Genomic DNA, 14,117 nt, shown 5'->3' with positions numbered 1-14,117 from the left:
TTTCATTAACTTCTCTGTTATTACACTTGCTCTTTATATACCAGAGACTTGTAAGTTGTTACAACAGAATCTGTTAAAACACAACTAAAAACTGTTAGAACTAATAACTGAATTATTTAGAAATTAGTTATGATGACGTGGACTGCTGATGTGGATTATCTCTAATACCATATACATACTTGAATACCTGAGCTTTAGCGGGGCATTTATCATAAATGAAAAACATTTTGAATGGAATATCGGGATTTGGGAAAATGCTTCAGGCGGTCAGGCCCCCAAGAAAGCATATATATAGATAAAAAACTCATACACAATACACATATGAAGAGGGAAAATTGGAGAAAAGACAGATTATTAACTTCATATGATTTAGTTATCTCCAACACCATCACTTCTGAGTTTGAAATAGACACCCTGCTGTTCAATGGCATCAACAATAGTGTTTTATGCTTAAAAAGGAGGAACTTCACACCTTTTTGGTTCGCTTTTGAGTTTACACTACAGAGTTTGTTTTCTTGATTGCTCTTGTATTGATATAATACATATAAGTACAACTGTACAAGGATTGGATACAATTTGTGAGGCTTCGGCATAATTCAAAAAACTAGGGAAAGAAAGGGATGAAGAAACAGAGGTGATACTGGACACAAGGAATGATAGGGTTTGGAAAAATTGTGTTGATAAGCAGGAATGGCATACTCAATTATAATACATACTAGCCCATCCTTGTTTAGAGTGGATAGTGTTGAAATGATGCAGAACTCATTTGCCATATCTTGAGGGAAGTAACTGTAACATTAGCTTGAGTTGCATTGTTGAATAGAAACAAACGTGCTGCGCCATATATCGCTTCGGTTGGATAAATGCGAGAAGTAATGCATGTCCTTCCACCTTGCGCAAAAGCTTCAGTTATCGAATGATCAACCTGCCATACATATCGATCAACATGAGATAGATTATACTGTGAACTCTAGTCACAATATTTTGCGAGAAACAGAGTAGTCTACTTACAAGTATTCTCAAAGTATATTTTTCTCCATCAAGTACAGGGACAATGCTTCCGTAGACTTGTTTACCAACATCACTGGCTTTGGAAGACCTGAAGGAAACAGTGACTTCATTAATAATTCTAAGTTTTTTATTTTATTTTTATTTTTCGCAACTTAGCTTTCAAGCTCAGTTTTTCATTCAGTATAAGGGAAAATCACAAAAAACTTGCAAAACTGTAGCAGTAATTTCAGTTGTTTGTTTCAGTTCAAGTCTATATACCTAGATTCATCGGTGCAAAAGAAAGTTTTGAAATGGCCATCGGTGCCTTTTGCAATGTAAAAATAAATTGCTGTCTGTTCTGAACGGCTTTCATCTGCAAAAACAAGCAGACCAAAAGGCCCCAAGGCACCTCTTCCAGCAGCACCATTGCTGGTACTACAATTGTATAATACATCAGCTTCTATTGTTCGCTCTAAGGCCTGGCCATCTATCTCAATGTCCGCGGTTATGTCTAACTGCCAAAACATGCCAAACATGCCATTAAATCACTATGTGAGCTTGGAACTGAAAAACCACAATATCAACTCTTGTAAAGAGAGAGATGCTCCTAATCAATCAATGTTGTATTCAGTTTTTGTTCTAAAATATTGCTTGTATGTTTCCCAATGAGTTAGAGATTACTATAAAGAAACACGAGTACGAAACGATAAACAAAAACAAGCTGACCTGTGTGGCGGTGCCAACATCAAGTGGCACGATAGACCCTGCTTCAAGTTCTACTCTGTCAAATTTTTTACTGCTTTGCCTCAAGCTCTCCACTTCCTCCACTGGCCATTGAAGTAAATTTGTCTTTGTTTCTGTATCGAATGTTACCACCCTTGGAATACCCTGTCATAGTGTCACACAACGAAAAAGGGACTTATTATTAGTATTAAGGCGAAAAGGAATTATTATTACCATTTTGTATTGACAATTAATTAGGGCATCTCTAATGGGGGTGTAAAATTACACCTCTACATAGGCTCCACCTAGGTGCTATTAGAATTTTACAACTCTAATTGTAAATTATTGTATAGTTCATTAATATTCACTCTCTATTGTTCCTAACAGGTAAGTATAAAAAAGTTTGATTTAAACTCGATGACACTTGAAGTGACATCCCTCTTAAATTCAAATTTAAAATTTTCAAATTGTGACTTTAGAAATAAATAGAGACGTCGTCACTCCAAATGACATCCGAACGTTTCTTTTGTTCAAACGTGTGTTCAAATGTCGTATTTATCAACTAATAACGAGATAAAGAATTCTCCACCCCCTCTATCAACTAATAGTCTATTATTACCTACGGTTTAGCACCCCATTTAATAGAGTTTTTTTGACACTTAGTTAACACCCCCTGGAGATTTCTTAGAATTGAAGAATGGAAAAGGGGGTGCGGATTGAGGCTGAGGACTTCGAGGTTGGCATGGCAAGTAACTCATTCATTGGGCTGCTACTAAAGCCCATAAAAACGAATTGGTAGTCATGGCGAGGTTCAACACGGTAACTCAGTTCGTTCTATATAGTCATTTTCAGTGAGAAATATTACCATGAGACCTGACCAATCCTTCAGTATATCGGCATTTTCGCTATCAGTCTCACCAATCCAACTCCATAAAATTCTCCTCTGTTTGTTCTGATCATAAAATGTCTTAGATGCATAATATTTACCGTAATCATACCGAATTCCAATACCAACATCTAATTCAGGATCGTCTGGCGTCCAAGTATTGCTTGCGACGTCATAAGTTCCTAGGGCATAGAAATCCTTCTTATTATCATCAAGGCTGGCCTTTAAAACATGTTTCACTTCAGGCCCACTAACTGATGTATCCAGCCCATTCTTAGCAGTTGTAGAAACCGGATACAGGTCAACACACTCCCACATTCCTGTTGTAGGAACTTGATGTAGCACCCCATCCAGTAACTTGTAGTCTAGGAAATCAGCTGTTTCATACACAAGTGCAATACCAGTAGTACTAACTTTTGATCCAATAACAATCCGCCATTTGTTCCCCCCTACATACAGCGCCGTGGTTGGATCTCGAAAGTCCTTTATACCGATGCCTGGTGGCGGGACTAATACAGGGTTACCAGAATACTTGACCCAATTGAGGAGTAATGGATCAGATAGGTTGGCTGGAAATGCAACATTTTGGACCTGAACCGACTCATTTGTGGACCCAGTGTAGATCATAACAATAGAGCCATCAGGGAGGAATGTTGCCGAACCTGTCCAAACGCCATTGATATCATACCAATGATCAGGGACCATGGCCCAAGGGAGATGGAACCAATTCATAAGATCTTTTGAAACTGCATGGGCCCATGTTATGTTTCCCCAGACTGCTGAATCTGGATTGTATTGGTAAAATAGATGATACCATCCTTTGTAAAACAAGGGACCTGCAAAGTGAGAAAAACAACATGGAATGATCACGAGTTGCGCTCAATTGCTCAATACCATTTCTAATTTAACGTTCTGAGTCCTATTTTCAAAAGTCCACACATATTTAGTAATTGGGTTTAGAATCACTTCATTTCAATTTTCCTTGAAGAACTATCAGATGCTGACTACTGTAGCCTTATTGTTTTTTGGGACCTTCTCAAGTAATTAGGCCCAGACGACACAGGTTTGACCAAGGAGCCACAGGATAGTGGATACCTTTTGCCTCTTGCAGCCTCGTTTCTACTTTCTAGCTATTAGTAACACGTGCCTATTGATTTCATTATCCGTGGTTGCTACCTACTTTCCTACATTAAGTTATCAGCTCTACCGATGTGCAGTAAACGAACAAAGACATCCACGGCTCCACGCTACCTAAATGGCCCTCCTTCGCCGACCATTTTACTTTTCAAGAAAAGACCAATTTCATATCAAAAGACTCTCTCCCACAAATATTTTTCTAAATCACTATAAAAGGCAAATTTGAAATACAAATAAAGGTGAACCCTCCTAGATGAGCCAATTAGATTTTCCTTCCACTAGATTGGAAATTAGGGTCTCTTTTTTTCCCAAATATACACACAAAAAAAATCGGTCAACCCAATTTGATTTTTTTTTTTTTTTTTTTTTTTATTTGTAGGAGAAATCACCCACTAATTTCCCATAGTGGAGGAAAAAGGCCTAATTGGCATCTCACAAGACCAAGAACATCTTTTTTTTTTTTTTTTTTTTTTGTATTTAGGAGAAAGACCCTAATTTCCCATAGTGGAGGGAAATCCTAATTGGCTCATCTAGTGGGGGTAATATTAGTTAACCCAATGTTTCTCTACAAATAACCCAAAAAAACCAATTTTCGGATGAAAATAATAAGTGAGGACAAATAGTCCGGATTTGAAATAAATATTTTCTAATTTTACCCTTATGTCGTTTTGGTATGCACAATAATTGTTTATAAGTTATGTTGTTCACAATGATTGTTCATAAGTCATTTTGAAATATGAACAATCAATATGCATACCCTTTGTTTATACTGGTCAATAATAGGTGTTTTCACTAATCATACATTATGTTCAGATATGAATAATTATTATGCATAATTGCATACATAATAATTGTTCGTGCATAATGATTGTTAATAAATGTTTTCATTGATCATACGTTATGTTGAGATATAAATAATCAAATTGGATTGACCGTGTTTTTTTTTGTTCATATTTGGAGAGAGACCCTAATTTCCCATATAGTGCGTGTGTGGGTCCTAATTGGCTCCCTTGTACAGGTGCAACTCCTTAAATGAGTGTTTATTAGCAGTGTCTGTAAATAAACAAGTATATGGACAAGAATTACTTACCATCCGGATCTGATGCAGAAACATTCACATTTCCATCGCAGCAATCAAGACGCAAGGAAAGAAAAAGTAGTATTAGAAAGAGAAAATGACTTCTAAATCACTGATTCCATCGGTTTATCAAATAAATTATACTCAAATCACTGATTTGCGTCAAACTTAAGTAAGTTTCAGTAGTTAATCATTTTGTTCAAGCAATAGGAATAAGAACCTTTGAAAATACTTATAAGCACTGGGAAAAGCTAAATATTGAAAAAATGGAGATCGATACTGAAATAGTGATAATATGATATGCTAAAAAATAAATGTTGCAGAACATAAAGCAAAGAAAATCTCCAACCATTAATCCAATTCTGCTCAGGTTGAAAATGATAACCAGTTCTCTGCCAAGATAACATAGTATTAGACCATGGAAATGATTTCGCATCACTAAAAAGCGGCCTAAACGACTTCTCTGATACGCCTTCTGATACTCCTCGAGGTGTATAAGGCCTCAATTTCTCGGACGAACTCGAATTTGATAACAAATCCTCTTCGATCACTATTGGGCCGGCTGATCTCTGATCAGGTCCAATTACGATCAACACAAGAGCAACGAACAAGAAGAAAGATACAGTCAACAATATACCCTTTTTAGGTGTGTGGCTTTTCTTTTGATCAGTTTCCTGTTGTTGCACTACATGGTCTGGCAAAGGAGTATAAGATGACGGGTATTCATTTTCCAGGTCTAGAAAACTGGAGAAAGGGTTGATCACGCCCGCCATGTTTATTTTGTGTGTGAGAAAGCAGAAAGAGAAGGCAGAAAGAGTTACTGATTTTATTTAAAACAGGTTTACCGATAAAAAAAAAAGGCAGGAAGAGATGATGATATGAAACAATTACTATGGAAAGTATGTATGGATCAAATTTATATGGAAGGCCTGTGTAGAGAAGTGATGTGTCAGAATGTCAGATGTGATCATGTGGGTCAGATCTTGTAATATGTGGTGTGCGTGGTAGACAAATGGTTAACTGATTGGTTTTCCAACTCAGTTGGAACTGTGTAGAGAGAGAAGGATGTGTATTATTGAAGGGAGAAGAGCCAATAAAGTGAACACACTTGTGAGAAACAGGTTGTAATGTAAACTGTTAAATGAACTCTTAACCGAACCCAAATCAATGTACTCGATTGAATATCACCAGTGTAGTGGGCACTTGGTCCGCGGCGTGAAAATGAAAGTGCACGTTCATTTCCAATAATTATCAACCTTATCTTATTTTCGGGGTAATCATAGGCATATCTATATTTCATTTGTTTATTTGTTTAGGTTAGACAAGATATTGGGAATATTAGGGATTTATAATTCACTTTTCTGGGCTGATCCATGAGTGCAACGCGAACTCTTGAGTTTATTCAATTAAAACATTTCTAATGCAAACCGACAATGAAACATTCCGTCTGAAGTTTCCAATTCAGCTATTATTTCGATTGAAAGTTTCACTTTCGTTTTGACTTGGAAAAATAGTCACCTTGATATACCTTTGCATTGGGCAAAGATTTTTGACCATTTAGAAGTGAATATTGTCACATCCCCGTGATATTTATCTACATTGAGAATGCTCTAATATGTATGTTTTTCTGTCTCGCCCCACCCCACCTCGTCAGTTTTTTCTCTTCTTTCGGTCTTCCTCCCAATTTTTCTTCTCCTCTCTTTTTAAAATGCCAACAACGAGTCCTCACGTTACTGTCTTTTCTATTCTCTTCTCTTTCACACAAGCAAGCAGGCAACCCAATGTCACTTTTCCCTTCTAGAAATAGCCCTTGTTCTTTTCGCAAGAAACCGTGATCAACTCTAGATTGTGCACCAACACACGTGAGTATTTTTGCATCTTTTATTTTGAATATCAAAATATCAACAATGGTGAGGCAGCAACCAAGATGAGCAAAGATAGCGTCAGCTTCAATAGCAAGCGTGAAACCAGCATGACAGGTCAGTAAACACTAAAGACTATGAAGGAAATCCGTTTATTAAAAGAAAAAAAAAATGATCGAATAAAAACAGAATCCTCACTCTACTCACGCAGTCACGCCCATAGTGACCACGCTCACGTAGTCACGTACCAACCAATTATTAGTTACTACATTTTAAATATATATAAAATATATTATCAAATACATATGGAACACATCAAGAAATATCAACATATAGACGGTCGGGCCAATGTATAATGGCTAAATCTATGGTGCGCAGGTCGTATGATATGCTATCAAATCTGGGCCACTCATACTAAAAGTGCGTGTGTATTGCATGGCAAAAATACTGATCCAAAGCCCACATTACCTGCACCAAACTGATCCAAAAGCCCACATTACCTGCGCACCATACATCTCGCGCACTGAAGACATGCAAAATAATATATATGCATCGGTTATGTTCTCCCTCGTGTGCAGTGGGGATCTTCATCAGATCACTGATTTAATGCACCCCGGCCTCCTGTGGGAAGTCCTCCATTATGCATCTTTATATATACTCTGATCACTGATCTAAATCAAACTAAGTAAGTTTAAATTTTCGATCATATACCACTGTATTAGACACTATGAATATCAACCTTGTACAAACTACAAAGGCTTATAAGCTAGCAAACTGAAATGACTAAAATGTTGGAAACTTAAACAAAGAAAACCACCAACCATTCATCCAATTCTGCTCACTTTGAAAATGATAATTAGTTCTCTGCCAAGATAACATAGTGTTAGACCATGGAAATGACTTCCCATCGCTGAAGGCCGCTGGCCTAATTAAAAGACTTCTCTGATATGCCTTCTGATACCCCTCAAGGCGTTTATAAGGCCTTAATATCACGGATGAAGTCGATGATAAATCCTCTTCAATCAAAATTGGGCTTGCTGATCTTTCATCTGGTACAATTAAGATCAACAGAAGAGCAACGAACAAGAACGAAGATACAATCAACAAAATACACTTTTTTGTCAACAATATTCTTTTCAGTTTCATGTTGTTGCTCTATGTGGTCTGGCAGAGGAGTATAGGAAGAAGGGTATTCATTTTCAAGGTCTGGAAAGCTAGAGTGGGGGTTGATCATGTCCGCTATGTTTAATTTGTGTATAAGAAGGCAGAAAGAGATGAAGATACATAATTGTTATGGTATACATGAACTTATATGGGAAACATTCTGTGGAGAAGCTAGTGATATGCATGAAGAGATCGATAGAATATGTATCAGATGTACCGTACTACCGTGTGCGTTGGTCAGATTTTGATTTGCCATTTGAATAAACCTTATTATACATATAGTATGTGGTTTTGTGGTGTGGACGTACGGTAACAAGGAGTTCGTTGATTGTTTTTCCAACTCTGTTGGAAGGAAGCAGAGTGTATTACTTAATTATTACTTACTATTGAAGGGGAGAATAGACAATAGCATCAAGACAGTTGTGATATAAACTGGTAATGGTATATTTATATTAAATGCTCTCTTAATCGAACCCAAATTCGAATATACAAGATTCAATATCACACTTGTAGTTGTGACTTGGTAATCTCGGCCTGCAATATGAATGAAAACGAAAATGCTTCTGTAGCCCACCGTGTACCCAGAGAAAAAGGCAACCAGCTTTCATCCAGCAAAAGAAACAAATAGGAGAAATGGTGTTATCACTTGTCCTTGAGAAGTCAAACTTCACGTTTGCTTTAATGGGTTTAAAGGAGTTCTTATCAAATTTCCACAGCAAGATGGAATCGAAGAAATAATAACAATTCCGCACATAGGTCTGTTTTTCACCAGATAATATGCAGAAGTACAAACATTACACTACCAGCAAAACTTTGAAACTCAGTAGCGTTGGAAGTGGAAAGACAATCTTATTCTTGGCTGCTTTTGGGAAGGCACATACGTAAAAAGTCTACAAAGTGAACTACAACAAGCTTTAAAACATTCAGGTACATTGAACAAGAACTCGAACAACAGGCTCTACTTTTCTCCATGAAACGAAAATTACATCTGCTTTACGACACCAAGGATCACTTAAACATTAGGGGGAGGCCATATCTTTCCAAATAGCTCTTCCACACGCTTTGTCTGATTGATGTAACCTTCCAGTCCAGTAGCAAGAAGCTCTTCAGCAGCAGGACCCATCGCGGAAGCAAAGGTTAACTGGTCCCACTTGACTAGCTGCAAACAATTAAACAATCAGACTACTACGAGCAAAGACACTGTTCCCTCATTCCTTGTTTTAAGAAGCTTCAGTTAATCACAGAATAGACCAGATGGAAAAATAGCTGCAACTGCATCTCTTTGCACCAACGTAGCTTGGATACCAAAAATGGAGTTCAATCCATCATCCTCAAGGAAACAGAACTAATTAAGTAATTTCCAAATATTCTATGCATAATTCATAGTTTCAGTGCTGAAGTACATCATAGTCATATGATGAGGACAACTTAACTCTGAAAAAATAGTATCTAAGAGGTGACACCTGAAACAACTGGCCTGAACTGGTGCACAGGTTAGCAACAAACCAGTGACATATCAATTAACAGGAAAACATGTGAGTGGCTAGATAGTAATTATAATCAATGAAGAACTCTCTCGTAACAATAATATCCTCTTCTACAAATATAATGGCATGAAAAGAACTCTGGGTTCCCTACCACCTTTATACGAGGGAAACAAACACTCTTAACCTTACCCAATCAAAGCTAATAAAGGTAATGGAAGTGAGAACCAAACCTCTTCTTCAATGAATTTGTAGCCAATGGCAGAATTTGGTGATAGCCTCCTCACAAAAGAATATTTCTCATTGGCAGGAGCAGTGGTTTCCTTGAGGGACTGCATTACTTTCAAGGGTGCAATAATGTAATCAACCCTGTGAAATAGGAAGAGAAATCAAGAATATTCAGCAGATTATTTATCCCCTCTGGAAAATACTCAAATGCGAAACAGTATTTTTACCCAAGAAGACTGAATAAATCTTGCTTGTTGCGAACCGCTGCTGCCATCAACTTCGATTTAGATCCACATTTGTGAATGTAATTGTATGCCTTTGTTACCTGTAGTTACGATGAACTCATGATACATTCCTACTTTGCTCCAAAGGTCACGAAATTCATCAAAATAAAATCCACTGACATGTCTACTCCAATTCAAATGAGTTGCCCAATCAATTACAATTTTCTGAAAAAGTCCAGATACAGGTATACAGATTGGATGCAACAAAAATAGGTAATACTGGTATAGATTCTACCAAATTTTCATGACTAAATGTTGGATGGAACTGCTAATGCTCTATCCAAACAAACAATGTTCTTCTTTCCTCATGTTAAGCATCAAGCAGGTATCTTTGAAAACCACTTGCATATAGAACTTATAATTTGAACTAATACTCACAACTCGGGAACAATTAAAAAAAATATATTAGAAGCTAACCAAAGCTAGTCCAGGATCTTCTCCTCTTTCCAAAGCTGCATCTATCTCAGCGTCACCAGAATGATTGCGAGCCCAGTCCTGATAAGCAAATATTATTTGTCATGCTCAGCACTTTTCATCAACCAATATGAAAACTAAGTAAACAAGTACCACCTCCCCAGCCATAAATAAGATAAATAAAACTTGACAAATATATGTATATACCCTAAGGCGACCAACAAATATCTGGATAACAGATGCACCCGCTTGAGCCGCAGCTGCTGCTTGACAGAAGCTGAAGAATCAGCACGAGACCACCACACAATCAAGTTTCAATACAGTCATGAGATGAAGAAGAGAAAGTTTACACACACACACACACAACAATGATGAGAATCCATTACTCATTAATCGAAAGTTTCTCTTAAGTCATAACTATGAAAGAAATAGCACAATTCATCAAGGCACCACTCCAATTAATTCATTCGCCAAATCTCTATAACATGTAACCTACTTATATGCATTTATCATAAAATGAAGGTATTATATAAAATCGCTAAAATCAGCATAGGGAAAATGGCAAAGACAAAATTAACAATATGCTGGAAACAAAAGTAAAGAAAGATATATTCCTTCTCTGTTTTATTAATAACATGATAGAGGTACTATTTTGGTAAAATTTACTATAATTCTTGCAGTATGTCTCATAATATAGTTGCATGAAACTTGATCAGTTAAAGAACGGAAATGAAAAATAGAATGTGGAGCACACAAAAGATGGTCACATAAGGATGGAAATGAAAGAAACAATTCGGAGTGCACAAAAGATGGCTCTGCTGATTGTCTTGGGAGGCCTGCAGCTAGAGCAAGAACTGGATGATGGACAACTGGGATGCTTTTACTAGGTATCTTTCGATGAACTAAATTATGTATCTCCATTATCAAAATTCTGTAGTGCATGTTTCCCTTCGCTTATGTCTTTTCCTTGTGTATTTGTGTGGGTGTGTAACTCTTGCAAATTCCATGTAATGCATTTTTTCCCAAGGAAAACAAGCCACAGACTAGTATCTAATTCCTTATTATCACCATCATCATCACATATATTTTTGCAGTGAATCAAGGATTAGGTGCTCTGGCATTTGTTGGAGTGATACCACCAAATTATGAGACATTCTTACTAACAGGACTGTGTGTGTGTGTGTGTGAGAGAGAGAGAGAGAGAGAGAGAGAGGGAGTGAAAAGGAGTAGGACCCAAGCTGAAAAGCACCTAACATTTTGAGCAGCTACTATAGTGGAAGTGACAACCCTAGTAACAGGATTCTCTTACTAAGTTACATATTGGACAAATATGTTATGCCAAAAAAAAAAAAAAAAAAAAAAAAAAATTGCATAACCTTACTTATTGATAAAATTTTGGCATACAAACACATATGACCTTTGTTTACAGTTTAGTGCGTCACTATAATTTTTTAGATGAAACCACACTCAAAATTTTCATCATTTGGATTTCTGTGCCCACATAATTTTGCATACAATTATTGTCTCGAAACCATACTCATGATTTGTAAGAGTAGCACCATCACTTTGATAGGAAATTTGTAAAGGAAGATGGTGTGCTTCAACTCCCATTACTATTTATAGTTGCTACACATTGCTATATATTTTTTATAATCTCTCTTCAATAAGTCTACAAATAAAAAGCTCAGTATCATATAGACATAATTTTAAGAAATAAGCTAGACAGCAAAGAAGCAGAGAAAACATGAAAGGGAAAATAGGAAACTTCTTGGTTAACTTTGCAACTAAGATTAACCTGTAAACAAATGTCATATGCGTTTGAATGCCTTCAGACTCCAGCACTCTAGAGGCCTCTATTCCCTGAAATAGAAGCAACAAATGTGAAAACACCATCATACGAATAGAATTACCCTGTATCCTATTGCAAAACTCAGATATAAAAGAATATTTCATCTCCGGAACCATACTTTCAGACTAACTTACTTGCCAAGTCGAAGGAATTTTGAACAGAAGTCGCTCTGGAGGTACATCCATTTCACTGTACAACCTCAAGAGCTCATGCACCTAGAAGTTTACAATTAATGACTTCATAATAAGTAAGCAGTAGAATATTCATCAGGGAAACAATACTTGAGCAGACATAAAAAAAAATACCTTTCTAATAATACCATGTGTGTCATAAGCAAGACGAGCATCCACTTCAGTCGATACTCGTCCAGGAACAAATTTCGCTAAATCAACACCAACATTCACTAAAGCCTGTTAAACCAAAGGTGGTCATTAAAATTCAATAAACAAGTTAAACCAGTGACAATATAAAAAAAGGGGAGGAGGAGACCTTATTGTAGAAGCAAGAGAATCGACTCGAGTCCTCTAGTCCATAACACTCTGTATCAGACAAAGCATTGTCTATAGCATTCTGCAGAGTCAAAATTACAAACATTTAATTAAATGCTTCAATTATTATTATTATATTCTAAATAAAATAACTCACCCGAAATATGGTATCTGGAAGACCACAAATACCAAGAAGAAGAGCAGAGCTAACTGTAGCTGCAGTTGGCGGAAACCTTTCGAAATCATCGAAAATGACAGTATCAGGTACGATCTCACTGTAACTTGCAATTGCATCTAGCTCACTGCTTACACCAGTGCCAACGGAAGAAGAAGAAGAAGAAGTGTTGTTGCCAATGGAAGCACGAATGAGAGGGAAAGATTTATGGAAACCGAAATGAAGATTTGGTGATATTGAAGGAGTTGAAAACTTGAGAGATTTTGGTGTTAATAGAGATGTTGGTGAAGGAGATGATAACGACACCGACATTTCGGATCAACTTTTATTCACTGTTTGGGTTTGGTGAAGAACAAATACGAGTGTATTTATAGGAGTTAGTTAAAGAGTTAAAGACTGTTAGTGAACAAGAGTGTGGTGGATAATAATGTTTATTAGTTTTGGATATTTGCCCCCGAGTGAGAAGAAAATATCGATTTTGCTAAGGAAAAGAAGTGAGAAAGTGGGGGTGTTTTAGGGAATCCTGATCGATGAGATCGAGGAGATGTGGAGGCCTGTCCTCGAATACATCGCTGCTGGTGGAAGGAAAACGTTTTTTTTTGCTTAAATTCTAAAACCCATGGAAATATGGAACCTGGATTTGCTTAAATTTGAATTGTTGTTCTTTTTCTAGTTTTCAGCAAACAAAAGTTTAAAACATTAGGTAAAACCATTGAATTTCTAATTTAACAGTAACGTTGTCAAACCAGGTTATATTCTCTTCTTGTTTAATTTGTTTATGTTCAAGTTTTCTTATATTTCTGTGTGTTGTACTGTTAACATTTGGGTGATTTATACCTACCAGAAATTCACAAATCTGTATCGTGTTTTGCAACATAATGATATACTTTTTTTTTGCTAGGTAAGTTTAAAAGAATGGTTTGAGTCTGGAAATCCAAACTCTGATTCTAACCAAGATGTTACTTGCACTCTAACAAGCTGGGTATACAACATATAATACTAGTATATTCTCACAAATGTATTAGAGCATCTTTGGTGTTTTTTCAACTTCAGGAGAGCTACATATTGATGAAAACACCAAAAAAATACTAATATTTGCTTCCAGATTTGATGATGTATCAAATCACTCACGCGGTTTTCCCAACACCGCGTGGGCTTGGGCTTCTAATTGGACTTATATGACGCGGTTTTCACAAAACCGCGCCAGAGATTGGGAAAGAAAAAAAAAAAAATTTATGTGTTATACATGGCGCGGTTTTATGAAAACCGCGTAAGCTTAGGCCTATCAGTTGGGCTTTAGTGGCGCGGTTTTGGCAAAACCGCGTAAGTTATATAGGGCGGTTTTGCCAAAACCG

General features: G+C 36.7%; 2 protein-coding genes across 4 annotated transcripts; both read right to left on the bottom strand.

Moving 5' to 3' along the window:
• Positions 1–506: 506 nt before the first annotated feature.
• On the bottom strand, positions 507–6,019 carry LOC147513072 (beta-fructofuranosidase, soluble isoenzyme I-like). 2 transcript variants are annotated; one of them, XM_086596111.1, is made up of 7 exons: positions 5,164–5,902; positions 4,827–4,835; positions 2,579–3,435; positions 1,717–1,878; positions 1,270–1,505; positions 1,012–1,099; positions 507–925 (listed from the first exon to the last, which is right to left on the bottom strand). In XM_086596111.1, the coding sequence occupies exons 1-7, from the start codon at positions 5,585–5,587 to the stop codon at positions 731–733; spliced, it is 1,971 nt and encodes a 656-aa protein (XP_086452237.1). In that variant the 5' UTR covers positions 5,588–5,902; the 3' UTR covers positions 507–730. The 2 variants fall into 2 exon arrangements, with proteins under 2 accessions (XP_086452237.1, XP_086452238.1); XM_086596112.1 differs by lacking the exon at positions 4,827–4,835 and having other exon boundaries at positions 5,164–6,019.
• Positions 6,020–8,669: 2,650 nt separating this feature from the next.
• Positions 8,670–13,242, bottom strand: LOC147513071 (Aldolase superfamily protein). Of its 2 annotated transcripts, none has more exons than XM_086596113.1 (10): positions 12,745–13,242; positions 12,589–12,669; positions 12,405–12,509; positions 12,234–12,314; positions 12,046–12,110; positions 10,458–10,527; positions 10,254–10,331; positions 9,780–9,877; positions 9,558–9,693; positions 8,670–8,999 (listed from the first exon to the last, which is right to left on the bottom strand). In XM_086596113.1, exons 1-10 carry the CDS (start codon positions 13,072–13,074, stop codon positions 8,853–8,855), a joined length of 1,191 nt encoding a protein of 396 aa, XP_086452239.1. In that variant the 5' UTR covers positions 13,075–13,242; the 3' UTR covers positions 8,670–8,852. The 2 variants fall into 2 exon arrangements, with proteins under 2 accessions (XP_086452239.1, XP_086452241.1); XM_086596115.1 differs by having other exon boundaries at positions 8,998–9,136; positions 12,745–13,155.
• Between the last annotated feature and the right edge of the window lie 875 nt (positions 13,243–14,117).

Source organism: Coptis chinensis, chromosome 3 (genome assembly GCF_015680905.1).
Source record: "Coptis chinensis isolate HL-2020 chromosome 3, ASM1568090v1, whole genome shotgun sequence".
NCBI lineage: Eukaryota > Viridiplantae > Streptophyta > Magnoliopsida > Ranunculales > Ranunculaceae > Coptis > Coptis chinensis.
This window is presented reverse-complemented; position numbering and strand designations above follow the sequence as displayed.